This window comes from Nuphar pumila, chromosome 8 (assembly GCF_984573655.1).
Source record: "Nuphar pumila chromosome 8, dmNupPumi1.hap1.1, whole genome shotgun sequence".
NCBI lineage: Eukaryota > Viridiplantae > Streptophyta > Magnoliopsida > Nymphaeales > Nymphaeaceae > Nuphar > Nuphar pumila.
Window position 1 is genome coordinate 124,622,570 of NC_143256.1, and position 27,617 is coordinate 124,650,186.

At 36.5% G+C, this 27,617-nt stretch overlaps 1 protein-coding gene across 1 annotated transcript; it reads right to left on the reverse strand.

The window, feature by feature from the left end:
• Window positions 1–332: 332 nt before the first annotated feature.
• LOC149830597 (uncharacterized) lies at window positions 333–27,249 on the reverse strand. Its single transcript, XM_090016626.1, has 14 exons — window positions 27,051–27,249; window positions 7,825–7,946; window positions 7,649–7,703; window positions 7,384–7,472; window positions 7,230–7,254; window positions 5,195–5,233; window positions 5,005–5,122; window positions 4,627–4,787; window positions 4,188–4,554; window positions 3,947–4,068; window positions 2,761–2,989; window positions 2,246–2,623; window positions 2,090–2,170; window positions 333–916 (listed from the first exon to the last, which is right to left on the reverse strand). Exons 2-14 carry the CDS (start codon window positions 7,900–7,902, stop codon window positions 532–534), a joined length of 2,127 nt encoding a protein of 708 aa, XP_089872752.1. The 5' UTR covers window positions 7,903–7,946; window positions 27,051–27,249; the 3' UTR covers window positions 333–531.
• Window positions 27,250–27,617: the final 368 nt, after the last annotated feature.

Consider the following 27,617-nt stretch of genomic DNA (forward strand, 5'->3'; position numbering starts at 1 on the left):
TTCATTTCACCCTCATCATATCCATGCATCATTTTTGTTTATATTACTTTGCGGAGGCCAAACATATGATTGAACTATTCACGTTTTAGACAGACTTTTTCGATTTAAGTCGTTCTGTAAGATGTCTTTGTCCCAACAATCCAAACTCTTGTAGAACTTCATATTTCGATATTTGAAACGAAAAAGAAACCCTGCAAACTTTTCTCCGTCTCCCTTCAGAAGGAAGGGAGTCAGGACAACAGACAATGTAGCATTCACTGATCAATTTCTCTACTTCAGGGAGGAAATGCTACAAACAGCGCCCCCTAAAAGAGGAAGACCAAAGTACTCACTGGAAAAGTAAAACCCACAAAAGGTTTTCTTAATATGGGTCTATCTACATTCTAACGAGAGTTCAGAAAGAAGAGAGTAGGAGAAAAGGGGAAGGCAATACAAGCTACCTACTCTACAGAACTACTCGCAAAATAAAGCCGGAGAAAAAGCTAAAGGTATCTGAAATTGTCACCAAATAGCTTCTCAAACTCACTAAAACTACCTGGCCCCATTATCCGGACTTCCATCGCCATAAGAAACCAAGCCCTTGTTTCTGGCAGGAGAGCTTGATCTAGAACGGCTGGGAGATCGGATATTTCTGGATGGTGGAGACCTAGACTTCCCCTTGCTATCACGGCTGTGTGGCCTTGCATCCGGAGATGATCCTGATGCAGACATGCTCCTGCTCCTTGAAACCGATCTCCCCTTGTCTGAAGGATGGCTCCCACCTCTAGCACCAAGACGGGATCGCAGCCTATCACTCAAGGCAGGCCGTTCATCTATTGGACTGCGGCACCGAACAGGACTCCGGCTGTGGTCCTTGGCACGACCGCGATAACCCACAGGACTCCTACTCCGGCTTCGGCTCCTCCTGCTCCTGTATCTGCACGAGGAAAATAAACATGCAGGAGATGAAACATCACAACCAATAGCCACACAATCTATATACTGCTACAAGTAGTGCAGTACATGGCACAAAAAGAGTGGTTTCAAAAAGATCGGTGCAAGCAAGCAGCAAACTGTTGTATGTTGCTCATATAAAACAATAAGATGATTGGACCATGACATCTCAGCAGCAATGGCAGAAATAAGGTTGATTGGTGACTGCCAGAAGTTGGCACCTGCTTTTCCAGCGTCCAACCTTGCAATGAAAGGAAACTACCAAAGTTCTCCTCCTTTCACACAAAGCTCATGTTGATGCAAGCCACGGACAATTGTATATGAACCCTAGCCAAGTGGAGTATGCCTGTGGTGTGGGTTCTCTGTTTAAATCTAAATGTTCATAACCAAAAAATTTAGTTTGCAAAGAGTGGCAAGCACATTCTGTATGCAAACTGTGACAAAGAGGATTCTTAGACATAAAAACTCTAGACAAGTTGAGGGAATCAAACAATTTTCAGCAATGGTGAGGCTGGAAACCTGTAAGGTAGATGCCAACACCAACACCACCAATTTCCAGCATCACACAAACCCCACACATGCTCATGTGTCTAATATTAATGTCAATGGATTTTGAGGGATATATTAGCACATTCACCAAGTTCTTTGCCCCTAATTCTTAAACGATGATGGCATTCATAAAACTATTGAAAGAACCCTAGTGCACACTCCATGCAAATTCAACAAGAGTTATGACTTATGACATACTAGAAATCATAATTGTAGGTTGCATCTTCTAAATCACACCTTATAGATGTATTCAACATAGTTTATTTGATAGAAATCAGTCTTAAGATCATGTTTTTTGGACAAAAAAATAGGCTTTTTTAAGTCATGAAATTTTGCTACATTGTAAGCCGTTGATTTTTTAAAGGTCTTAAAAAACCTACATGTATGCTATAATCACATGATCCAAAGCTTGGTTTCTACTAAATAATGCTTGTAGATCATATCTATAGGGTCTGATCAACAAAAAAAGTTAAAGAAAATTGAAAATCTGAAGCATCTATTAGGTGGGAGTAGGTGCTCCGAGAGCACCATATCATTACTATTTCAACAACTCTTGAGGGGAAGAAAGTGTCGGTGAAAGAACCACACACACACACACACACAGGACCTGGGAGGTGTTTTGCCTCTTGGTGGGCTTCGATACCGTCTTGGGGGTGAACGCTCAGAATAACTCCTGTAGCTAGAGTACCTGTAAACAAACAACTCCACATCAAGAGGGGATGTCATGACATACATATCTAACAGAGGTTAATTGCTTGCATACCTATTCCTCTCCCTCTCTTGAGCTCTGTATCGGTAACGTACAGGAGAACGATCTGGTGAAGGAGTCCGGTACCTACGTGCATAAGAGTAGCGCTCACTAAAGCCACGGCCTCTCCTAATGCGTTTTGGAGACCCATCTGGGGAAGCACTTCTTGACAAGCTCCTGCCATGGTTTGAAGCAGGTGTAGGAGCTTTTCTCACAGGGCTCCTGCTCCTCACTGGACTTCTTGAATAACTCCTGCGATTCCCCCGGCTAGCAGGTCTCACTGGACTCCTACTCGCACTTCGTGATTGTGGACTCTTCCTGGGACTTCTTTGGGGACTCAAGCTGTGACTAGGGCTCTTGCTTATGCTCCTTTTTGGACTTGGCATTAGGCTCCTGTATTGACAGAACATGGTGATCAACATTCTACAGCATGCATATGTGTGCACATAAACATGCACAAGCATGGTCTAATACAGACGCACAAGGAGTACTACTATTAAAAATTTCACTATCCAATGAAGGATGAAAACCTTGATTTGCTTGAGTTATCATCTGAATTAGACCGCCTGTCAACAACTTTGTCAGATTCAACTTCCAATTTGTCTTCCGCAGCATTCCCATTATCTGCTAGTTCACCATTCTCTCGGGAAAATTCCCCCTCCTCTTGTGAAACATTCTCGTGTGTAACCTTCCCTTCCTCTTTCTTTTGATGGTCAACCTCCATTTCTCTATCTCGTACAGGTGATTGAGACTCCTTTCCTACCAAAAAGAAGCCATGCCGATCAGAGTTATTCACCATGGAATCTGTCATGATCTATCAAGGGTTTTTATCGCAAGTACTTAGTTGCTAGTCATATGGAATTCAGATAAAAATAACAATTTGAACCAGTAATAGATTCTTGGGCTATTGCAAGCATATGGAGTGACATGCATAACCAATCCAAACTACCAAATGATAATTCTAGGAATCAAATCATTGGAACTAGAATGATTTTTTCTCATGAGTGGAAAGGATATTTAGAATTAGCTGATTTGAATACCCAACCCAACTAGTTGATTTAAATACCCAACCCATAGTACAGCACCACACGTTATACCAAATGCAACATGGGGGGAGGGAAGAAGGCACTAGAGTGGCACCACCAAATAGGCAAACAGAAACATTCAAACCATTATGCTAACCCTCTGATTGATTATACTAGAATTTCGCACATGGTTAAAAAGTCAGTCAACTGAGAGCAAGGTAATTCTCCAAGAAGAGGATTACAAGAATACAGAATCAATCAGAGAATCTAAAATAACAACAGATTCAAAATCCTAAAACCAAATGGGTCCTAAGCATTTTTCAAAAGATTAGCATCATAAGTCATGCACAAGTTTATTGAAATGTAACTCCGTGTGTGATTCTTCAGATCTTTCATGGGAAGGGTCAGGAGGGATTTTAAGATTTCCCCTCCCACATGTAAAAAATGTGGTTCCCAAAATCTTAGATTCTTCAGAATTGAGTGCCCAGGATCACCAAGCAGATGACACTGAAGAATCCCAGAATTCCCAGGCAATGATTGTCCAAATTATGGTTATAAAATTGCAACTCAAACAGGCACTGAATGCTTTTTGCATCCACCAAGAATAGCAGATAATTGTCTAATCCAGCATGTTGACTACCTATGTGGACAAATATAGAAACAGTTTGAATTATATAGGACATGAACATACCATGAACACGAGGTGAATCTGCTGCCTGTGATAACGCCTTGGCTTTTCTAGCAGGACCTCGAGCATCTGCTTCATTGTCTGTGCTGCTTCCACTAGCACTCTCACTGTCGGAGTCACTATCACTAAAGCAGCATTACAGATGAATAAATCTCCATTAATCAAGAAGCATAGCGGGCAACAAATGTGTCAGAAAAATTAGTTGCAAAGTAGAAAGACATTTGCTATATAAAATAGAACAGACCATTTGGACTTGCGCTTGGACCTTCTATCACGCCGCCTTCGGCGTTTCTCACGGCGCCTGTCCCTCTTTCTTTTCCCTCGCCTATGTCTGTCTCTTTTTGAAGATCTCTTTCTCCTCCTATGCCTGTCATCACTGGAAGAGCTATTATCTGATGAAGATGTGTATGAATCAGATTCAGTATCTGAAGAATATGAGTCAGAATCACTATCATCAGAACTATATGAATCAGAAGAGTAGTGTCTCCTCCTCCTCTTCTTTCGTTTCTCTCTGTAAGACCTCCTACGTTTCCCCCTTCCTTTTTCTTCATAACTATCATCTTCAGAAGAGGAATCTTTTGTAGCTTTTGATTTTTTGGATTTTTTCTTATCTGCACGAAACATAAACAAATGTGGACCATGATAATGCAAACATAGGCTCAAGGAGAATGTCAAATTAATACCTTTCTCTGTTGCAGCAGCACCTTGGGTCTTATTTTCCAAGTATTCACCACAATTAACGATCTTTACAGGCATAGTTGGCCTCCCTTGATCTGTAGCGACACGTTCAATTTTTTTCAAAACATCCATGCCTTGTAAAAGCTTTCCAAACACAACATGTTTACTACAAGATATCAACACCATATGAAATCAGAAAATTAAGTTAATCCTAGAAGCAAAATAATAATAATCAATGGAAGAGATAATCCAGGCTTGATATTACTCTAATAAGATGTAGAAAAAGGCACTCCAGATAGCAGCTAAATATGAAAAGTTTTTACCAAAACATATGAAACAAGTTGAATAATAAACCAATAGATAGATTGGAGAAGAAAAAGTACCCATCAAGATGATGTGCAGACTTAAAGGTGATAAAAAATTGAGATCCATTTGTGTCGCGACCAGCATTTGCCATAGACAAGAGACCAGGTCCATCATGATGCAGTTTGAAGTTCTCATCTGCAGAAAAACTGGATCAATGCAAATACCCGGATTAAGTGTTCAAAAATTAAAAGCAAAAGATGCACACACCAGCAAATTTTCCACCATAGATACTCTCCCCACCAGTTCCTGCAGCACATATAAATAAACTTATACAACTTTGCCCATAACTTAATACAATTATCGTAGAGATACAGTAAAAATACTGAATGAATCAATGGGTTAAATACATCAGAGTCTGACAGTAAGAAAAAAGGAAAAGAGATGAGCACAAACCGATGGTACCCAGACACCATTTTGCCCTCTGTACCCGTGTCGACATCCGGACACGCCATTTTACCCACCGTACACACAAGTTTGTATTTACTTTATAATTTATAATTAGATTTTCAGTTTATAACTTTATATTTTCAGTATATAATATATATTTTAGATACAGCATATATATTTAGATTATATTCAGTTTATTTTGTATTTATGTGACATATATATATAGCTGTGTACCCGTACACACATTTTTGGAATTGCCGTGTCGTACCCTCCGTATCTGTACCCGTACCCAGATGACATAGGCACAAACAAACAATTTCAGCCACATTCCAATTTCCAAGGAATGCAACAAAAGTCATAATTATGTAGTGCAATGTCTATCCAACGGGGAAAAAATAAAATAAATAGCAGGAAACCATCAACCTAGACAGAGGATGCACAACTCGCATGCATGCACATACAACCTTCAGCAGAAGCTTCAAATATTTAGCTACAGTACTCTTATGGACAGCAAGACATTTGCATAACCAATTCACATGAATTAGATGCAGAGTCATCATTTGTGAGATAACTGTGATGAACACTGTATTTATGGAAGTAATTTTTCTTTTTTCCCCCTTCTTCCAAAGCTGAGTAGTGAGACATTGGTTTGTGTTTTTTTGCCTTTATGACATCAGAGACTATTATATCCTTCATAGCCTTCTTTGTTTCTATGGTAAGTTATTAGTTAGTTTACAAGATGAATACTTTACAAGTTGCATCATCATCATCAAATTTTGTCCCAACATGGGACTTCACAAGTTGCATGCTCAATCTTTTTCACTTTCAATTAAAGCTATGACTTGATTGCAAACACACAGAATTTTGACTTAAAAAATGCTCATTGCACCTCAACGGTAGATCAACTCTTTGTTGTATATTACAAGTTTTGCCTTTGACCTAATAATGCCTTCTAAATGTTGTTCAAGAGCTTCAACTTAGCATTCACACTTTATTACTAATATATTAACAGTTTGCAACATGTATATATTGCATTTATGTTTATAGGTAACATATGTATATAACAATAAAACATGAGAATGTCCAATATCCTAATTTTACACAATCCTCATGTACCAAGCATGTGCCCATCATGTCCCATACCCACGTCCCTCTATCGTACGCAGTAAGTGATACTGACTGAAAAATATTAAACAAGAAAAGGAATCAAACATATTCTAATATACCATACTATCCCAATGTGTAAAATTCACAAATACAAAAAAATTAAAAAATATAACAACTCAACAATTAAAGATTTATAACAGCAAAGCAAACCAGTCAACTAATCAAATAAAAAGGATGATTCTACATACAAGTAAAAAGGATCAATATTGATAGAAATATACAAAAACAACTATGCAGATATGCCTTCACGAAAGTATCGAGGACAACATATTACAACAGACGGCACAAGGAAATTACCAATTCCACACTGATCAAACGAGATACAAACAATGGATGAAATGTAATTGTAATATTGGCATTATCATAGAGATCAAGTTTTAAGAAGATATAATTTCAAGCAACCTATAACGATGTTTCAGCATAAGGCATAATAACCTTGTGTTTGTGGATACTCTCACTGCATTATTTATGACTTAACTACACAAACTTAGTGACCACAACTGGCACATTCAAAATAATATTTCTTCTTTTACAAAAATTTGTTGTAAGAGAAAATAACATTAACAAGCTTATAGAAGGATCTAACAGATATAAGTCTGAAATGAAAACTGATGAATCAGAGGGCAACTTTCAGAACAAAGAGCATGTGAATTAATGAAATTATATTGCTTCAGCAAAAAAGACGCACCATCACGCTTCGAGAAATCACCACCCTGCAAAAAGATGACAGTTTACATGTCAAAAAAAATCAGAAACAAAAATATGGAACCACCAATGCAAACTATAATAATTGCAAAGATAACTTACACAAAACCCAAGGACAGATAAGTTCAAGGACTCACCTGAGCCATAAACCCTTTAATGATGCGATGAAAAATAGATCCTTTATAATGTAAGGTTTTTCCAGTGGAAGCTCCAATTCCCCTTTCACCTGTTAAAGCATGAACATTCAACCACCTCATGAAATGGACTGTCTTTGTAGAAGAGCAAATATCAACAAAATAGAATTATCAAAAAGTGCCAGCTCTATAGCTATGAAATAAGCAGAAAGCAGACCACAAAAGAAACCAAACAACGAGAAAAATATTTTAACATGCTGATATATACCAGTACAAAGTGCTCGAAAGTTTTCTGCAGTCTTTGGAACAACATCTGAAAAGAGCTGCACATAGCAGAATAAAATCATTGCAATTGGTATTAACAAAAATGTTAAAGAGTTTAAAAGAAAATTTGAGGAAGAAAGCTTGAACATGTCAAACATTCATATTCATTTACAGACATACCTCAAATACCATCTTTTCAGCAGGGTCTCCACTGACAGATATATCAAGAAATACAAGAGGATTCTTTTTCTTAGCCATGTTTTATAGATTTCTGGGTTATGCAACTTGATCCACAATAGGAACTAGGCAAAGAAATTGAAGGGAATAGTTAGTAACTAACAACAAATATCAATGGCAACAACAATAATCAAAATGACATGCAACAAAGAGAACAGTCAAGCATTTCAACTATATTGCATATTTTAAAATTATGAAAAACCAGCCAGAACACATGACAAGTACAACAATCACTTAGATCAAGATTACATTCTTTAAAATCCACTATAAGTTATTTAGCTTACTTGTAGGGAATGCATTCATTCCCCCATCGACTGACCCCGATCTCTGATACTATTAGGGAGAAACAAGGGGTTAAGGAAGAATCAAGTCTAGACTTTGTCAGTAACAAGTAAATAATAATTGATCGTTTTTTACTAAACAGCAGGTATTGGTACAGGATTGATTCAATAATGAATTAAACACAAATAGTCATCGGTTCAATTGATGGAGTGCAACATGATGGACCAGCCTAGCTGGATTCTTTTTCAGATGGGCCAAACAACCATCAACCCATCCTATCGAAAGGAAAGAACAGGTGATACCATGGGTCACCCATTTATTTTAAAGGAAAAAAAATAGGCAAGGTCAGGCCATTCCTCATTGTGCTCACAGGACCATTTTCCGTACCCTCACCCTCGCACCCGCACCCGCACCCTACCTATGTGACATAGGTGTAAAGGATCCCATCTCCTACAAGAAAATCCATATTTCTTTTAAATTTTCATTTTATTACAGTAAACACTAAGGAGTCCATCAAACAGCTGCCTGCTCCACTTACATGGATCCACTTATCCCCTCATTGTTTGCCTTAGTTGTCAAAGGAGGTGCCTAGACGCAGCATAGGCAGGCTAGGTGACCTAGGTGCAGCCCCAACACATGGGCTTATGGGGTCTGAGCAGTGAGGCACTTTATGCTCGCCTAGGCGCCAGTGATATTTGTGTTCCTTTTTTTAATTATGTGACTGCATTGATCAGGTTTGGGCTTGTCCAAACCTGGTCAACATAATCAAGTTGTTTCCCTTTAGGGCAAATATAAAGGGGGAAGGCTACATGCCTCTCTCTCTCTCCCTCTGTCGGCGAGAAGAAGAAGCGCCCTGTCACCCCGAGGTACGCAACTTTTTTCCTTTTCTGCATTATTTTTATCCATTCCTCTTCATTTTCTCCACCATCTCTTTTTCTCTTTTCCTTTTTCTCCACCGTCTCTTCTCTTTTTTCCACCTTTTTCCTACCCCTTCCCTTTTCTTTTTTTTACTGTTATTTTTTCTCCTCCTCCTCTTATTCTTCCTCCTCTAAGCTCTCGCCTCCACTCTCTTCGTTTTCTTTTCTTCTTTTTTTTCCTTCCTTTTATCCATTTTTCAGATTCAGTTTTTCGTGTGTGTGTGTGTGTGTGTGTGTGTGTGTGTGTGTGTTCTGTATTTGGACAGGTGTATATATTATATATACATACATACATATATATAATTCTATAATATATAATCTGTTTGTGAGTTATAGAATTAGCTTCTCAGTTATATAATCTGCCCATCAGTTATATATATGTTATATATTTAATTAATTATATAAATATGTGCATTTGTGTGGAAAACAGATATACATACACATTAGGATGCTATATTTTGTTGTCAAGCCTGTCATACTGTGTATTTGTTTCACAGCTATATATATTCTCTGTATCTTTTTTCATACACACACTAGTTTATGCTCACTTATATATACAGATTAATTATATAAATCTGTAAAGGATGAGTCAGCTTTTTCACATACAAACACACACACACACACATGCATTGCAGTAGTATCTTTGATTCATTCGGAATTGTCTCTTTTTATGTTATAGTTGCTTCATTCCTAATTGTCTCATTTTTATATTATATTTGGTTGATTAATTGATTTTTTATGTTATATTTGTTTCATTATAGTTGTCTGATTTTATGATATATTTGTGTCATTCCTAATTGTCTTTTTCATATTATATTATATTTATTTCATTCATAAATTGTTTTTATGTTATATTTCCTTCATTCATAATTGACTGGTTTTATGTTACATTTGCTTCATCCCTAGTTTGTTTTTACATTACATTTGCTTCATTCATAATTGTTTTTTGTGTTATATTTGCTTTATAACATTTGCTTTATTCATAATTGTTCTGTTTATGTTCATTGTTATGCAACTGTAGGAAGTTTGTGACATATTTCATCGAAATTCACACTTACACTTCATTAAGTATGTTTCTAACTTAAATTTAACATTTTATTATAATATTTCTACTTTTTTCAATTTTTTCTTTTGGTCCTGCCTAGGCCCCGACTAGGCCTTTTAGGAATCTTTCACCTAGGCTCCGCCTAGCGCTTTTGACAACTAAGTTGCTTGCTTGAGTGAGTGCCAACTGCTAAGAAAACACAGCCTAGAATTTGAAAAATCAATGGACATTGGTTCATTTATTGTTTTATTATATTAATATACACATCAACTCATACCTAGTCCATCAGTAAGCACCTTTAATAAATTATAGAAATAGCAGACCAGATTTTATTTTTGCATTCTTGCACTTGTCTGCAAACAGCTAATAAATCAAGGGTTATACAAAAATAAGGGAGGGCCAGACATACAATGGGTAGGTCTGGCCCTTGAAGAATGAAGCCACAACAGGTTGAACAGTCAACTGATTAACATGGCCAAGCTTGTTGTAGCCTTGTTGACCACCTATAACCCTGCTCAAGCTACCCAGACAGATCCATCAAGATTCCCTGGTGCTCTAGCCCAGATTGACTTTACAAAATTGGAAGCCATTGAACCTAGAACCATTCTAAGCTGTATTTAGGCCTTCCAGTCCACAGCCTCACAAACTATGTTACATGGACACAGTAAAAAGGATGCAGACACCTTGTGTAATTTTCCATTAATAGCATAAAAGGAGATATGACCCAGGGGTAAGTTGGGGCATAGTAGAGGAACTCATCCTTGGTGATATCTCGGGATTGCCATTCTTGGCAAATCGTGTTTAATTGGGGAAGAAAAGGTCAACACCAGTATGCAAACTCCTCGGCAAATCATGAATAATCAACAAAATAATAGATAGTGATTAATTGACAAAATCATAAATATCATATTTAAAATTATGAACCGTTAAATTATAAAATATAAATAAATAAAACTTATCTAATTGTATTCTTAAAAATGGTGGTATATCTTAATTATACAATAAATTATGCCAAAACTACTATATATCAATTAAGAACAATAAAATCAATTCGTAGAACCTATGATAGCAAAGATGCTAATGAAATCCAATGCAAAAAGATGGTCAACCTTATTCTAACAGAATTGGTTAGTTTTTACATTATTATTTAACTAGCTAAATTAATATAATTGGGTATATATAAAAAATTGTCACTTGTATGTTTATATATATAATGTCATATCTGTTTATTTTGTTATATATAATAAAATTTTAAACTCTCCTAACACATCCCACCCTTTGTCACACGGACTCGGCTCCAATGTCGCCCATTTTTTGATTTTTTTTAAAAAATTTCTGGGCTACAGAATTTAAGGAAAAAAACCCTGAATCAGGCTTCACAACTCATCACCTGTCCCCTAATGGGCACAACTTTGATCGAGTCTTTATATATATATATATATATATATATATATATATATATGTATATATATATATGTATATATATATATAGCCGAGTCCCCGTGTCCAAAATTTTTGAAATTGCGCCACACCCGCACCCATGTGACATAGATCCCACCCTACACACGCCCACAACCCTTTGTCCTGTAGTGGAAAGATGTAACGTTTCCCTTCACTTGCTACTTTTATCACAACTCAATGATTTTCAAAGAAAATCATAGTCTCCAAATCTTCTGTAGTGTAAGCAGTATCGTTATTTGTAGGCAATTTGGCACAAAAATCATCAATACAGTTACAGTGAGTCAGAGTATCCTAGTGACATAGCTAGAGAAAACACTATACAGAACTTCATAGGCTATGCCCACAAAATACTGCATAGATATTTTAGCAGATTCTAGCAATTTTATTAAATATTTTTTTGGGCAGATTTCAAGTGTCTGCACGTGTCTGTGTGCACCAAGAAAAAACCATTAGCAACAAGAGTATAGTAGAAGGGTCATGTTTCAGAAAGAAATATACAATTTGTGGTAATCACTTACATAATGATTCATGCTACTTATACCTACTAATCATATGCACACCAACCATAGATCTAGCCCAGGCAACAAATATGCTACTCAAGCTGGCCAGCAAGCCCAGGCAAGCATCAGACATGCCATCATCCAAAAACATTTATAGAACACATGGTGCTTTTGTTCACAACAGGCCAAAAGAAAAAAGAAGGGAAAACAGAAAAAAAATAGAAGACAAACACAGGGTGGCCATAGCTAGATATATCAATTTGGTTAGTTAGAACTAAAATTGTAACAATACACTCATCAAAAATCAAAGAATGGCAGTATCCAGGTAAGGGTCTCATTCTCAAAGGAATAGAAAATTGAGAAGCTGCTAACATTCTCAATGGCCCTTTTGGTTCCCAACAGCTGCATACATCGAGAGAAAAGCTGAATGAGCTGATCAAATGCACATCACAGCTAAATTGTCAAAGCCAAATGGTTCCCTTATTTAAGGCTTCTTAGCAATCATACAAGAAATCATCAATCTTAGTCTTCTTAGAAACTCAAAAACTATAACGACAATAAACATATATCATAATATGGTGGGAGATTTCCATGTGGTGGATAGTTTGGCTCAACAGAAAAAAAGAAAAAAGAAAAAAGTGCACTGTATCTTCTACAAGGAGCAGACATCTGTGTTCAATTGTAGAGACCAGTAAATAAATCCTAAAAAGTTTACATGAGTTGATGAATCCAACATTATACAGCATAATAAACTTCCACACTATGATTCCACGACAGGTCACTTTGGGTGCCGTACCCGTGTCAACATGGGTACTGGTACCTGGACAATACATTATATTATATATTTTCAATATATAATATATATTTTAGATATATAATATATATTTTCAGTATATATTTTAGATTTATAATATATATTTTTCAGTATATATTTAGCCGTGTCCCCATAACCACATTTTTTGGAATTGCCATGTCGTACCCTCCATGCCCGTACCCGCACCCGTACCCAGGTGACATAGCTTCCACTAGGCCGTACTTTTGAGAAAGTAATTGCATAGCAATTTTCTCTTCTCTATTCTCCAATTATCTCTGGCCTTATCATCATTGTCCACTATTTTTAAACGTGTTTGTAGAGGCATTAAAGATGTGCACAAGCCTCCACACATCGTAAGCCTTGAAGCTTAGGGCTCTTGCAAGGGAGTGAGTTTTACACCTCTGCCCTAAGGAGGCCTAAGCCCCTATATGAGGTGTGGGCCTCTCAAGCAATCGTGGTAAAAAATGAAAAGAAGCAAAGAGAATTCTAATGATAAAAATAGGAAAGATCAACATGGAGTGTGGTGAAGAAATTTCAATTGTTATTTATTTACAATTTGTAATTAAATGCATTAACCATTTTAGTGGTTGCACATTTTTTATACGCTTTAATTTAGTATCTTAAAAAATATTGAGGCTTAACGCCTCATTCATATTGGTGAAAAATACCTCTTATGCCTCGTGCCTTTAAAAACTGTTGTTTTCCACTCAACTTATTGTCAGGAAAAACATTCCTTTTTAAACCTCAAACAGGAGGGTACAGAAAATTAACGGTGTCAACAAAGAAGTTAAAAGGAAACCTTCTTCTAAATAAAAAAAATGAAGTTATTCAGTTCTGCCAACTACAAATGAAACCTATGTAGTCAAAAGTGCTAGGTGGTGCATGGTCGGTAGACCCCTAAAAAGACTAGTCGATACCCCAATTAAAAAATAAAAAAGTATACAAAATATACATAAAAATATGTTTATTTGTAATAAGATATTTTCATCCCGCAAGTACAAAATTACACGTGATTTCACAAAATATATATAACCAGTATATGTATATAAAACTGTACACACACACACACACACACACACACACACATATATATATATATATATATTCAACTATTCATTACATATTCAGAATAATCAACAAAATGTGCCTTCAGCCATTCACATAGCATAAACAGCTATATTCATAGCATAAACATATATATATATATACACAAAAAAAAATCATACTTTTAGCCTTTTGCATAAAAAATCACAGAAACACAGTAACACACACATATGTAAACAACATATTACATAATCAGTAATACACTAATACTAAACATGCTTCTAGGCTTTTATAGAAAAAATCACAGAATTTCACATGTATATACAAATAAAAATTACATATATATCTCACTTTGAGCCTTTAATAGAAAAATTCATTAAAAACAAAGTAGCATACACATATAAAAAACATAGTCAATTAAAATTAACTGTGCATGGTTTTAACGTTTCACAGAAAAAAATTCCAAAAGCAAAGTAACACACACACATATATAATATATGTCACAGGGATTCGGCCAACCAGGTGCCCGTGCGGGTGCGGTCAATGCACCCAGGGTCATATATGTCCAACTTTTGGACTTTACAAAAAAAATTTGCCCTAATCCTCCCGACCCCGACGCTGCGACCCGTCTCCCGACCATGACCTCAAGCTACCACCAAAGTCTGATACGTATTCTATCTCTCATTCTCTCCTTTAATCTCCCCTCGTCTCTCAATCTCTCTCTCCCCTCGTCTCTCAATCTCTCTCCCCCCGTAATACGCTGGTTCTGCCCACTTGTTCTCAGCTCAAAATCACAGTTTTTTGGTGTTTTTCTCACATTCAGCACCACAGATGTGATATATAGGTTCTGTTTAGTGGGAACCAGCTTTCGGATTACCGGAATCTGACCTGTATACAGGTTTTTCCAGTGATTTAAGAATCAAAATCAATGGCTATGAAGTATGAAGGTATCAGTTTTTTTTTGCTCATAAAAACATATTTTTTCATCAAAAAATCATGATCCAAGAGTCGATTCTCACTAACACATCTAATGGTTCAGATCTATCATAAGAACACTTCAAAACTATGGGGCAGAATGGGGCAAAACGAGAAATGAGACCTAATATGTTCAATTCTCATATATATATATATATATATATATCGGATTTCTTTAAAACTCTTATTTACATGTGTTTAATGCTTAATCCAAACCTGTAGATATGTTTATAATTGCTTACTCACTAAGCAACATGCTTTGGACTGAATAAATTTAACAAGAAATAGATAATATTTTAAAAATAATAAATAGTATTTTTTGTTATAATATTGTCATTTGAAAATATCACTAGTTTATCGCAAGATTTTCAAAATGTGGATGATATTTGTGACATGCACACACATCAATTAAAAAAGAAAGCATAGTTGTTGGTGTTTTTCCTAAATCCGAACATGCATGTATTGTAGAAGTGTTTATCATGGCTTGTTACTAGAAAATATGTTTTGATATCGAATTAATTCAACCAAAAATTTTTATTTTTATCACAAAGTTTTGCAGCAATATAGACTGTTAATTTTAATTGGATCTCTTTAGAAACTCATTTAAACATAAAACTAAAGATACCTAATTTAATGCATGTTTTCCACTAAATAGACTATGAAGAATATATTTGTAGTTCAAGTTAAGTGAAAAAATATGTCTGCACTTATATATATTTTTTATAATCCCATGCTTAGGAGTGTCCACTTTGCATTAATGTTATTATTATATATTTTTCTCATATCTTTCAGTATTTATTTATACGTACTACTATATTTTTTAGAACTTATTATATATGTTATTAACCTTGCACTCAATATTATCAATCTTGATTGAGTGCATAATTGATTTTAATATAACATATTTTTTGTTTTCAAAACAAAAATGACGGATAAAGGAAAAAGACTTGCGTCATCCTCAACCCCACATGTGAGTTCTGATGCTAGTGTTGCTCGTTGTTGTAGTGGGAATGTTGATTCAAGTTCTTTAGCAACATGGGATGATGGAGGGCCACTATGGGCACACGTAGATTGTGAAAATGTCTACAGTAAGACTACGTGCACAAAGGCACAATATCCTTGATGTGATACATGTGCACAAAGGCACAACTGAACACTTCACACAAGTGCACGGATACAAATGCACAAAATAAAAATAGAATCTCTTTATTGAACCACAAAGGAGAGCTTTACAAAAGCTTACTTCATAATGAAGCAAAAGTCCCCTATTTATAGATACTAGAGAGAGAGCCATTGGAGGGGCTCCCACATATGAATGTTGGAGCCCCTCCGACGGTCATCTTATTGACCATTGGAGGGGGCCAACGTTCACATGAGGTGGGCCCCTCCATGGCTAAAAGCCAAAAGAACTAAAAAATAAAAAAAAGGAAAATAAAGAAAAGAAAAAGGAAAAGTTACATACATATTCAAGCATAAGAATATGCGTAAAATAGAAGAAGAAAAAGACAGATTTACCCTTATCAAGTATTAATATATATATATATGAGTAGATAGATACATATATATATATATATATGTATATGTATCTCTTTATATATATATATATAAATATATATAGAAAATACATTTTAACACCCCCCCCTCAAACTTAGGGTGTAATGACCGAAAGTTTGCCAAGGAGAAAGTTGAACTGGGACAACATAGTGCCCTATGTCACACGGACTCGGCTCCAAGGTCACCGCACCCGTGTCGACACGAGTGCGGACACGGGTGCGGCTCGGACTCGGTCAACCCGACCCTGGGTGTGGTCAACGCACTCAGGGTCATTTTGGTCCATTTTCGGAATTTTTTTTTTTTTGATTTTTTTTTAAATTTTCTGGGCTACAGCTGTAAGGAAAAAAACCCATCACAACTAAAAAACCTGTACACTTTCAAGTTTTAAGTACAGAATGGGCACAACTCAAGTTTTTGTGGTTTTTTCCTGTATGAAGAAAGTGAATTATTACAGTGTATGAAGAAAGTGCCCAAAAGTGAATTATTCCTGTATGAAGAAAGTGTACAGAATGCCTTCACAACTCATCACATGTCCCCTAATGGGCACAACTTTGACCGAGTCTTATATATATATATATATATTTTAATATATATATAGCCGAGTCCCCGTGTCCAAAAATTTTGAAATTGCGCCGCACCCGTGTCGCACCCGCACCCGCACCCATGTGACATAGATAGTGCCTTGGTGTAGAAGTCCGTCAATTGATATTCGGATGTTACATAGGGAAGATCTATAACTCTTTTCAGATATTCTTCTCTAACATAGGCAGTCCATCTCAATATGCTTTGTGCGCTCATGAAACGTGTGATTTTTTACAATATAGATTGCACTTTTATTATCACAACACAACTTCGGTGGCCCTTAAATATGTACTCCCATATCTTCCAACAATTGCCGAATCCAAACAATTTTCATGTTAGCAGTTGTCATGACTCGATATTCTGATTCAGTAGATGATAATGATACCTTCTGTTGCTTCTTGCATCTCCAAGAGATTAATGAGTCTCCTAAAAACATACAAAAGTCAGCGGTAGAGTGACGGTTATTTGAGTCACCTCCCCAATCAGAGTCAGTATAAGCTAATAAATTTAATTCGGAAGAAGAAGATAGAAATACTTCATGATTCAATGATCCTTTTATATATTTGATGATCCGGAGAATTGCACTCATATGAACAGATATAGGCACATGTTGAAATTGGCTTGCAATATGAATAGCATGTGAAATATCAGGTCTAGTAATACTAAGATACATTATAGATCCAACAAGTTGCCTGTAAGGGGTGAGATCTTTTAGAAGAATCTCATCATCGATTTTCATTTTTGTACTAACTACCTTAGGAGTTTCACAAATTTTATCATTTGTAATTCCTGACATGTCAATAATCTCAAATGCAAGTTTAGTTTGAGCTAAAAAATAACCTCTATGAGAATAGGCAACTTCGATGCCTAAAAAATACGTTAGGAATCCCATGTCGGACATTTCAAATTTATCTTTTAATATAGATTTTATGCTCTTAATTCCTTTAGTATCATCACTGGTTATTAGCATATCATCAACATATAACAATAAAATTACTATTCCTGCATTGGATTTTTCGACAAACAAAGTTGTGTTATTGAAACATGATGAAAAACCATTTTTCAACATTACATTATTAAATCTATCGTACCAAGTCTTGGGGGCTTGTTTCAAACCATAAAAAGCTTTACGTAGACAAAGTATTTTATCCTTAGGAATCTCCATACCCGAGGGAGCATCCATATAGACTTCTTCATTAAGATCACCATTTAAAAAGGCATTTTTAACATCCATTTGATAAATGTTTCATTTCTTAATTGAGGCAATGGTAATCAGACATCTAACAGTAACCATACGTGCAAGGGGGCAAGTATCTCATCATAATCGATTCCATATTCTTGACTATATCATTTGGCAACTAGACGGGCTTTATACCTTTCAAGAGATCCATCACTCTTAGTCTTGACCTTGAAAACCCATCTAAATCCTATAGTTTTATTACCGCTAGGAATATTTTGAAGTTTCCATGTTTTAGCTTTCTAAAGAGCTCTAAGTTTATTATCCATAGCTTCTTTCCATTGGACGCTCTTCTTGGCTTCTTCAAAAAATTTAAGTTTCACATATGAGTGAATACCACTAAGACAAGCTCTATGAGTATAAGTGATAGGATCACTAGATGTCCTTTCTTCAATATGATGATTGGTTGATGGATGAGAAGAGTTGTCATTTTCTTCTAGTTCATTATCACTATTATACACAATCTGTGTCACATGGGTGCGGGTGCGGGTGCGGGTGCGACACGGGTGCAGCGCAATTCCAAAAAAATTGGACACGAGGACTCGGCTATATATATATATATATATTTTAAATATTATATATATAGCCGAGGGTGCAGGGAGGCGGGCCGAGCCCCTCCCCTGCGAGTAGAGGGTGCAGGGAGGGGGGCCGAGCCCCTCTTCTGCGAGCAGAGGGTGCAGGGAGGGGGCCGAGCCCCTCTTCTGCGAGCAGAGGGTGCAGGGAGGGGGCCGAGCCCCTCCTCTGCGAGCAGAGGGTGCAGGGAGGGGCCGAGCCCCTCCCCTGCGAGCAGAGGGTGCAGGGAGGGGGTCCGAGCCCCTCCCCTACGAGCAGAGGGTGCAGGGAGGGGGGCCGAGCCCCTCTTCTGCGTGCAAAGGGTGCAGGGAGGGGGGCCGAGCCCCTCCTCTGCAAGCAGAGGGTGCAGGGAGGGGGGTGAGCCCCTCCCCTGCGAGCAGAGGGTGCAGGGAGGGGGGCCGAGCCCCTCCCCTGCGAGCAGAGGGTGCAGGGAGGGGGGCCGAGCCCCTCTTCTGCGTGCAAAGGGTGCAAGGAGGGAGGCTACGAGCAGAGGGTGCAGGAGGGTCGACATACCTGACGGAGGGGGAGACGGTGGCTGCCTGTCGCCGGAGTTCGGATCGCCGGCGTGGGTGCAGGAGAAAGCTGCAGGGGCTGAGGGGGAGAGGCAAAATCGAGAGGGTAAGCCCCTCTCCCTGTCGATAAACCCCTTTTCGGGTCCGGCTGCCAAAAAATTTTGGATCTGGGTCGGGTTTGGACCAGACCCGACCCGGATCCAAAACATAATTTAAAACTTGAAATGGACAATTTTGGACTCGATCAATGTTGACCGAGTCCAAAATGAGGACGGACTCAGCCCGGACTCGTTGACCGAGTCCGACTCGACGTTGACCGAGTCCGGGCCGAGTCCTAAGCCGCACCCGAGTCCGCACCCGAGTCCGTGCGTGTCGACGCGGGTGCGGCAACCCTTTAGCCGAGTCCGTGTGACATAGTACACAATTTCATCATCACTAGAAATATCATCATTCATAGACAATAAGTCAAACAAGAAAGAGTAGTCCACATTTTCTTCGTGAGATTCACATTTTTCGAAACCACTAACATTTTCCAAGAAAGTCACATTCCTAGAAACATATAATTTATCATTTTTAATATCATAGCATCAAAACCCTTTTGGGGTTTCAAAATATCCAAGAAATGCACAAAGAATGACTTTTGGTGAAAGTTTGTCATTTTTATCCATTAGAACAAAACATTTACATCCAAAAATTCTCAACCTATTATAGTCAGGTTCCCTTTGATATAACATTTCAAAAGGTGAAATTTTATTTAAATTTTTGGATGAAAATCGAATTATGAGATAAACAGATGCAAGAGCCACCTCGGCCCAAAATCTTTTTGAAATATTTTGAGAGATAAGTAATGTTCTAGTGGTTTCAATAATATGCCTATGTTTTCTTTCAACTAACCCATTTTGTTAAGGTGTTTTAGGACAAGATTTTTGATGAACAATTCTATAATTTTCAAGATAACTTTTGAATTCATTTGAAAAATATTCACCTCTAGAATCGGTCCTAAGAATCTTTAAGTTCCCATTAAATTGATTTTTAATCATCAGGTGATGAGTTTTAAATGATGCAAAAACCTCATGTTTGTGTTTAAGAAAGTATATCTAACAATATCTAGAGTAATCATCAACAAAAATAACATAATATGCAAACCCTTCTTTTGATACAACAGGTGCCGATCCCCATACGTCTGAATGAACAAGTTCAAAAAATTTGGTTGTAAACATAGATCTTTGTTCAAAAGGCAAACTTCTCATTTTTTCAAGTATACAATCATTACAAGTGAGATTGCTTTTACAAAATGTAAATAAAAAAGTTTGGTGGCATTGGGAAGCAAAGTTTTTTGTGTCAAACATTTATATCCTTGTGTTGGGCAACATTACAAAAATAGTTCTTTGGTATTTGAAGAGAGTCCACGTAATATAGATCTCCCTTCTTAGAGTCTTCCCCAATCAACTTTCTGAACAAGCAATCCTGTATCCAACATTTATTAGATGAGAATTTTATGTCACATCCATCGTCCGAAAGTTGAGAGACGAAAAGCAAATTTAAATTTAATTTTGAATAAATCTAATTTTGAGAATAAAAAGACTGTTTTTTCAAAGTTTCCAATTCCTTTAATTTCAAGAGGTCATCCGCAGTTGAAACAAAAGATAGAGATATATTTTTTTAATATTCGGAAAGAGAAAAAATATTTGGAGACATAAAATGAGGCACCTGAATCTAAAAGCCAAGTAGTCTTATCAGGAGGAGAGAATGTTGACATGGCGGCCTCGGAGGTAGATCCTTTGAAAGAGGTTGTAAAGCTTCCACGATTTGATTTAGAGAAATAACTTCGTTTCCGGAGGTGGATGGATCATCTTCCTTATGTGGTTGAAATGTGGTGGACATAGACACCATCTTCTTCCATTTTGGACATACCGGTTTGATATGTTTAGGTTCTTTACAAAAATGACATAATTTTACTATAGTCTTTTCCTTGATATCTTCCATTTTAACCACCATTTTCTCTAACTCATTGATTTTGATTTTTAAAATGAGGAGTTTTATATGCTTTCACGTTGTTCCCCGGTCTAGAAACAACATAAGCTCCTTCATTTTCTTCTTGGTTCGAAGGTATGACAAGAACACTTGGATTGGTCTTGCTCATGCTCAAACGAGTTTATTCTCCACTTAATTTAGTAATAACATCTTCAAGTGGTGGAGAAATGAAGGAGGATAGAAGAGAGGATTGTATTTGTTCAAACTCGGGTCTAAGCCCATTTAAAAAATTGAAAAACCAATATTCTTCTAGTTGCTTGTGTCGAAGCTCAATGGCTTCTCCACTCCATTTTGGTTCAAGCATAGCAAGTTCATCCCAAATAGAAGATAATTCGGCAAAATCCTAATAGTCAATTCGCCTTGTTGAAGGGTCAAAGCCCTTTTTTGAAGATAATATTTGTGGGAAAAATCCCATGAAGTGTACATCCTTTCAAGATATTCCGATACTTGAGATGCCTTCTTAAACTTAAAAATATTTGCATTGATTTGAGTTTCAACCGAAGAGAAAATCCATGAAAGGATTTTATAATTCTTCATTTCCTATTCTTCATGTTTCTTGTTGTACTCTTCAAAAGCTTTTTCTCTTTCTTCCCCATCAAGAACCTTAATCTCACCTTTTTCAATATTGGTGATTTTAGGTTCGGATTCGGGGATAGTACCTTTGACATAGCTCCAAAGGCCTTTCCGTTTAATATGAGCTTCCATATTTTCGGCCCAAACATGATAGTTTGACCCATTAAGCTTAAAGCCAAGCGAAAAGTGAAAATCTTTTTTCCCCATGAAGAAGTTTACGAGAGAGAAATAAAACTTCATGACTAGAGACTCTTACCACAAAGGGTCTTTTAAGCTCACTTGAAGAGATGTATTGCACTTAGAAGTGGATTGCAAGAGCTTTCTACGCCAAAAAAGGAAAGATTGAGAAAAGTGCACGCTTTTCAAGGCAACCGCAAAAGTATGGCAAAACACGAGCTATTATTTCATCGACCTCGCTTTGATACCATGTGAAAATGTCTACAATAAGACTATGTGAACAAAAGCACAATATCCTTGATGTGATATGTGTGCAGAAAGGCACAAATGAACACTTCACACAAGTGCATAAAGGCAAAGATACAAATGCACAAAATAAAAATAGAATCACTTTATTGAACCACAAAGGAGAGCTTTACAAAAGCCATTGGAGGGGCTCCCACATGTGAAAGTTGGAGCCCCTCCAACGATCATCTTAAGGGGCCCAACGTTTACATGAGGTGGGCCCCTCCATGGCTAAAAGCCAAAAGAACTAAAAAAAGAAAAAATAAAGGAAAATAAAGAAAAGAAAAAGGAAAAATTACATACATATTCAAGAATAAGAATATGTGTAAAATAGAAGGAAAAGACGGATTTACCCTTATCGGGTATTAATATATATTTATATAGAGATAGATAGATACATATACATATATATTTTATATAGATAGATCCATATGAAATATATATGTATATGTATCTATCTATCTCTATATATAAATATATATAGAAAATACATTTTAACAGTAGATAAGCTTGCAAAAACTGAAGGAGGTGGTGGAAACAAGAGATTTCGATGCAAGCTTTGTAAAAAAGATTTTGTTGGGTCTTACACAAGAGTTAAGGCTCATTTGTTGAAGATACTAGGATATGACATTTCAGGATGCAGAAAAGTTGATGAGGCAATGCGAAGACAATACAAAAAACACAAGATAAATATGATAAGAGGAAGACAATGAATGATGCTTCTGCAATTAGTATACCATTTTTAAGTCACCAAGAAGATAATAAAAAAAAAAAGTGGTTGTAGGAGGTAGAGGAAGATGAACGATACAATCAGCATTCAATACATATGGAAGGGCGAAGATGGATAAAAAAGTAAGGAGGTATTTTTATTCTAGTTCACTACTATTTAATGCAGCTAAAAATCCTTATTGGAAGGATTTAGTTACTTCTTTGACAAATTGTAATTTGAGTGGCTATATACCTTAAAGTTTAGAAAAACTACGAACCACACTTCTTACAGAAGAGGGCAAATATTGAGAGATTGCTAAAAATTAAAAAATATTCATAAGAACAAAATAGAGTTTCCATTATTTTTGATGGGTAGACAGATATTCAAAGGCGTCCACTAATTAATTACATTGCTTCTTCGCTTAGTGGCTTAGTATTCTTGAAAGCAATTGATGCATCTAGAGAATATAAAAATGTTGAGTATTTGAAAGGGTTGTTTATAGAAATAATAAAAAAAGTGGGTAATCAGAAAATAATACAAATCATCACAGACAACGCTCTAGTTTGTAAAAGTGCAACATTGATTTTGGAGAGTGAGCATCCTCATATTTTTTGGACTTCCTGTGTAGCACAGGGCTTGAATCTGGCCCTCAAGAGCATCTGCAACCCCAAAGAAGAAGAAAATTCACCAACATATGCCCTATGTTTATGGATTGAGGAATTAGAAAAAATGTCAAAAGCATTAAAAATTTTGTTATCAACCGCCATCATGCTAATGCTTATATTTAATAAGCATTCTGACCTGAAATTGTTGAAGGTCGTTGAAACACATTTTGTGTTTATCATTATGATGGTGAAGATGATCAAGAAAGTGAAGAATGCTTTGGTTAGCATGATAACTAATGAGAATTGAACATTCTATCGTGTTGATGATGATGTCAAGGCTCAAGAAATTAAGAAATTCAATGTTGATAATGAGTTTTGGGACAGAGTTATATAATTCGTTCAATTTACGCAACCTATTTGAGAAATATTGAGAGGAGTTGATAAGGATGAGCTCATGCTTCACAAAGTTTAGTGAGAAGGAAAAAATACAAGTTGTAGTTTTCAAGCATGAGGAAAAAATCTGGCATTGGATGATTCATAATTTTTTAACCATATTCATTCAATTTTAGTCAGAAGATGGGATAAGAGCAATACTCCTTTGCATTGCATGACACATTCTCTTAATCCAAAATATTATGCAAAAAAAGGTGCAAGAAGGTAATATTGGTGGTGCTCCTCAAAATTTAGATCCAGATCTATCAAGGCATATAAATATATGCATGACAAGACTTTATCAAGAATCACATATTCTAAATGAAGTCACATAAGAGTTTAAAAATTTTGCATCTTCGAGATTATATAGACAGACATTACTAGCGAGAGAGGAGGAGAATATAGAACTTATCACATGGTAGTCATCATTTGGATCAGAAACACCTCTTCTAAAACGTCTTGCATTGAGATTGCTATCTCAACCTGCTAATGCATCCTGTTGTGAAAGAAATTAGAGCACATATTCTTAAATCCACAACATGAAGATAAACAAACTCACCAGCAAGCGTGCAGAAGATTTAGTATATGTTAAATCTAATTTTCGACTACTTTCGTGAACCAATGATGAATACATGTACTAATTGCTCTCTTAGTTATTTGACAATTTCTTAATTTTTTATTTAAATATACTTGTATTTAACATTATCAAATTGGGTTAGTAATGCAGACAAGGATCATCCAAATTTTGGGATGTAAACCCAGAAGAGTGTGACTTAGAGGGAGAACGTGATTTCAACATTACAAACATGGATTTATCTGAGCCCAGTCTTCCTTCTTATGATGCATTTGATGATGAAGCAGAAAATTATTATGATTCATTACTTCATTATCATATACATTATGTAGGATATACTTTTGGTATGTAATTATGCATTGTTTGATTCTTTTGTTAGTATAATGTATAATTTACTTCTTTTCTATTTTTTACTTATTTGATTGTTTCTATAATATATTTAGGTTGATTTAATTGTGGTGTTAGTTTTTATGATGTAGAATAAAATTGTAGATTGTTAATTTGATTTATTGCATGCATGACGATGAATTGATTTGATGATATTATGATAATTATTTTTTATTTCATTAGTGTTACATTTGTTAACTGTTAAAACTTAAAGTATATATATATATATATATAATTTTTTATATTTTTGCCCTCTTGCACCCCCGCACCCAAGTTTTTTTAAAGTGTCGCATCGCCGCAGCTTCACCCGCACCCATGTGACAGTATATAATTAACAAAACATGTTTTCATCATTTCACATAATAAATCACAAAAACACATGCACATATATAATTACATAATATATATACAAAAATAACAGAATACTGCCCTAGTTGCTAAGAAAGGGCAGCTTAGTAGCTGACTAGGGTGTGCCTAGTCACCAAATTTGGTACCTTTTAAGGTACCACCTAGGAATTACAAAGCCTAGGCATTTTACTCAAAGTTACCAGAAGCACCATAGGGAGTGGGGAAGCGTGCTTCCTCGAAGCGTGTTTCGAAAGCACGGAACATCGCGCTTCCAAAATGTGCTGGAAAGCACAAAAAATGGAAAGGTAAGAGCACTTCCTCCCTTTTTTCATTTTTTTATTTTTATTTTTATTTTTATTTTTATTTTTATTTTTATTTTTATTTTTATTTTTATTTTTATTTTTATTTTTATTTTTATTTTTATTTTTATTTTCTAGCTTCCCTCTCGCTTCTGGTTCGCTTCTGAGACGATTCCTGGTTCGCTTCTAAGTCGTCCCACACTTCCCGCTTCCTAAATTTTTTTAAAGTGCCTCGCTTCCCGCTTCCCGCTTCCCGCTCCCGCTTCCTTGACTGGCAACTCTGGTTTTACTTACACCTAGCCGTCTACCTAGTCAGCACTTTTGACTACATGGATTGAAACCATTTCTTTGAAACTCCTAGACCTTTTTTTCTCCCATATATTCAAGAAGTTGGAGATTATGCAAGATAAAAGTAGTATGATGCATGATGCAAATAACACAAAAGGATGAAGGAAGAATAAAAAGGAGATTGAATCACCAGCTAGAGAGTATTCACAAGCATACCACACAACCACCATAAATACACTGTGCTCTTGAACATATTTTATCAGTTATCACAAAATCAGCTACTGGGAAACTAGTTGTTTACCAATCCTAACTCTCCCTGTGCTTGGCATAATCTTCCAATCATGCATAACATAGCAAAGACAAAAGAGAACTGCAAAATACAAAAGTAAACAAGTTTTCTCCATTAAATTTTAACGGATGCAATCCAACCATATTCCCGCTCAACCTTAACATCCATCCTACTATTCAGAACAAAAAAAAAGTGCATAGAACGAAATCAAGAAGCAGACAACTCACCAGTACCAAAACATATAATTCATCCATACATGACCCCCCACAAAGGAACAACTCCAGTTAGTAATCTTCAAATTTTCATTCGCACAAAAAAAGATATTCCAAACAACCAATCAATAGCGTAACCCATGTATACTCATCCGCAAACAACAATGAAACATAATGGAGATCACTATACCCCTAAAAAGGCAAGAAAAGCAAAACATAATTCTCACAAGCACAAAATCCACAAAGAAAAAAGAGCAAATCTTTCGTCTATAATCGAAAAATACCCATGTGAAAATCGAAATTGAAGAAACAGAACGACTAAAACCGAATCCGAAAGGAAGGAACTTGGAGACGGACCTCTAAAACGACCGGGAGAGACGAAAACTCAAATTTCTTGGAGAAAAACAAAAACAAAAGAAGCAAATAAAAGAGGTCGGGTTTTCTCCGATCATCATACTTACTAGGGTTAGATGGTGCGGATGAAGGAAGAAGCAGATCGAGAAATTAGGGTTTCGAAACGGACGTCTCTCTCTCTCTCTCTCTCTCTCTCTCTCTCTCTCTCTCTTGCGGGAGAGAAGGAGAGGAGCAAAACCTAACAAAAGCCCCAACTCTCGAACTCTCTCATCTCGAACCCGAAAAAAGGGAACCAAACAAAAAAAATTACATTGCAAAATACGGAGGCTGGTATTTATACTTCCCCGTCGAAAATGAGTAGGTTAATGTGATGCATGAGCATGTACCGTAGGAGCTGGTGCGGGTGCCCTACTTTGTTGTCAAATAAATTCAGACTAATCATACTCAAGAGTCAATTCCACCAATGCTGCTTTACCACGTAGAAAAAACTTAGGAGCGGACCCTGAGATTACACCGGATCTTTTACCTTGTGACGCAAGTCACACAATGGTTTCTCATCGTTAATAAGGGTGTAACTGGGTCGGTTCCGGTCAGGTTGAGGTTGGATCTTATTACACCCTTATAGACCCGATTCTTAATCGGGTTCAAAGCTTAGACCCAAAAATGACCTAATC

Bases quoted from the DNA above. Each gene is read 5' to 3' on its own strand.
- LOC149830597 (XM_090016626.1), bottom strand. From the start codon at position 7,902: ATGGCTAAGAAAAAGAATCCTCTTGTATTTCTTGATATATCTGTCAGT. The intron at 2,990-3,946 runs GTATGTTCATGT...TCTTTTTGGTAG, and splicing joins AGATTCACCTCGTGTTCATG to GAAAGGAGTCTCAATCACCT. The intron at 2,624-2,760 runs GTTTTCATCCTT...CTGTCAATACAG, and splicing joins GATAACTCAAGCAAATCAAG to GAGCCTAATGCCAAGTCCAA.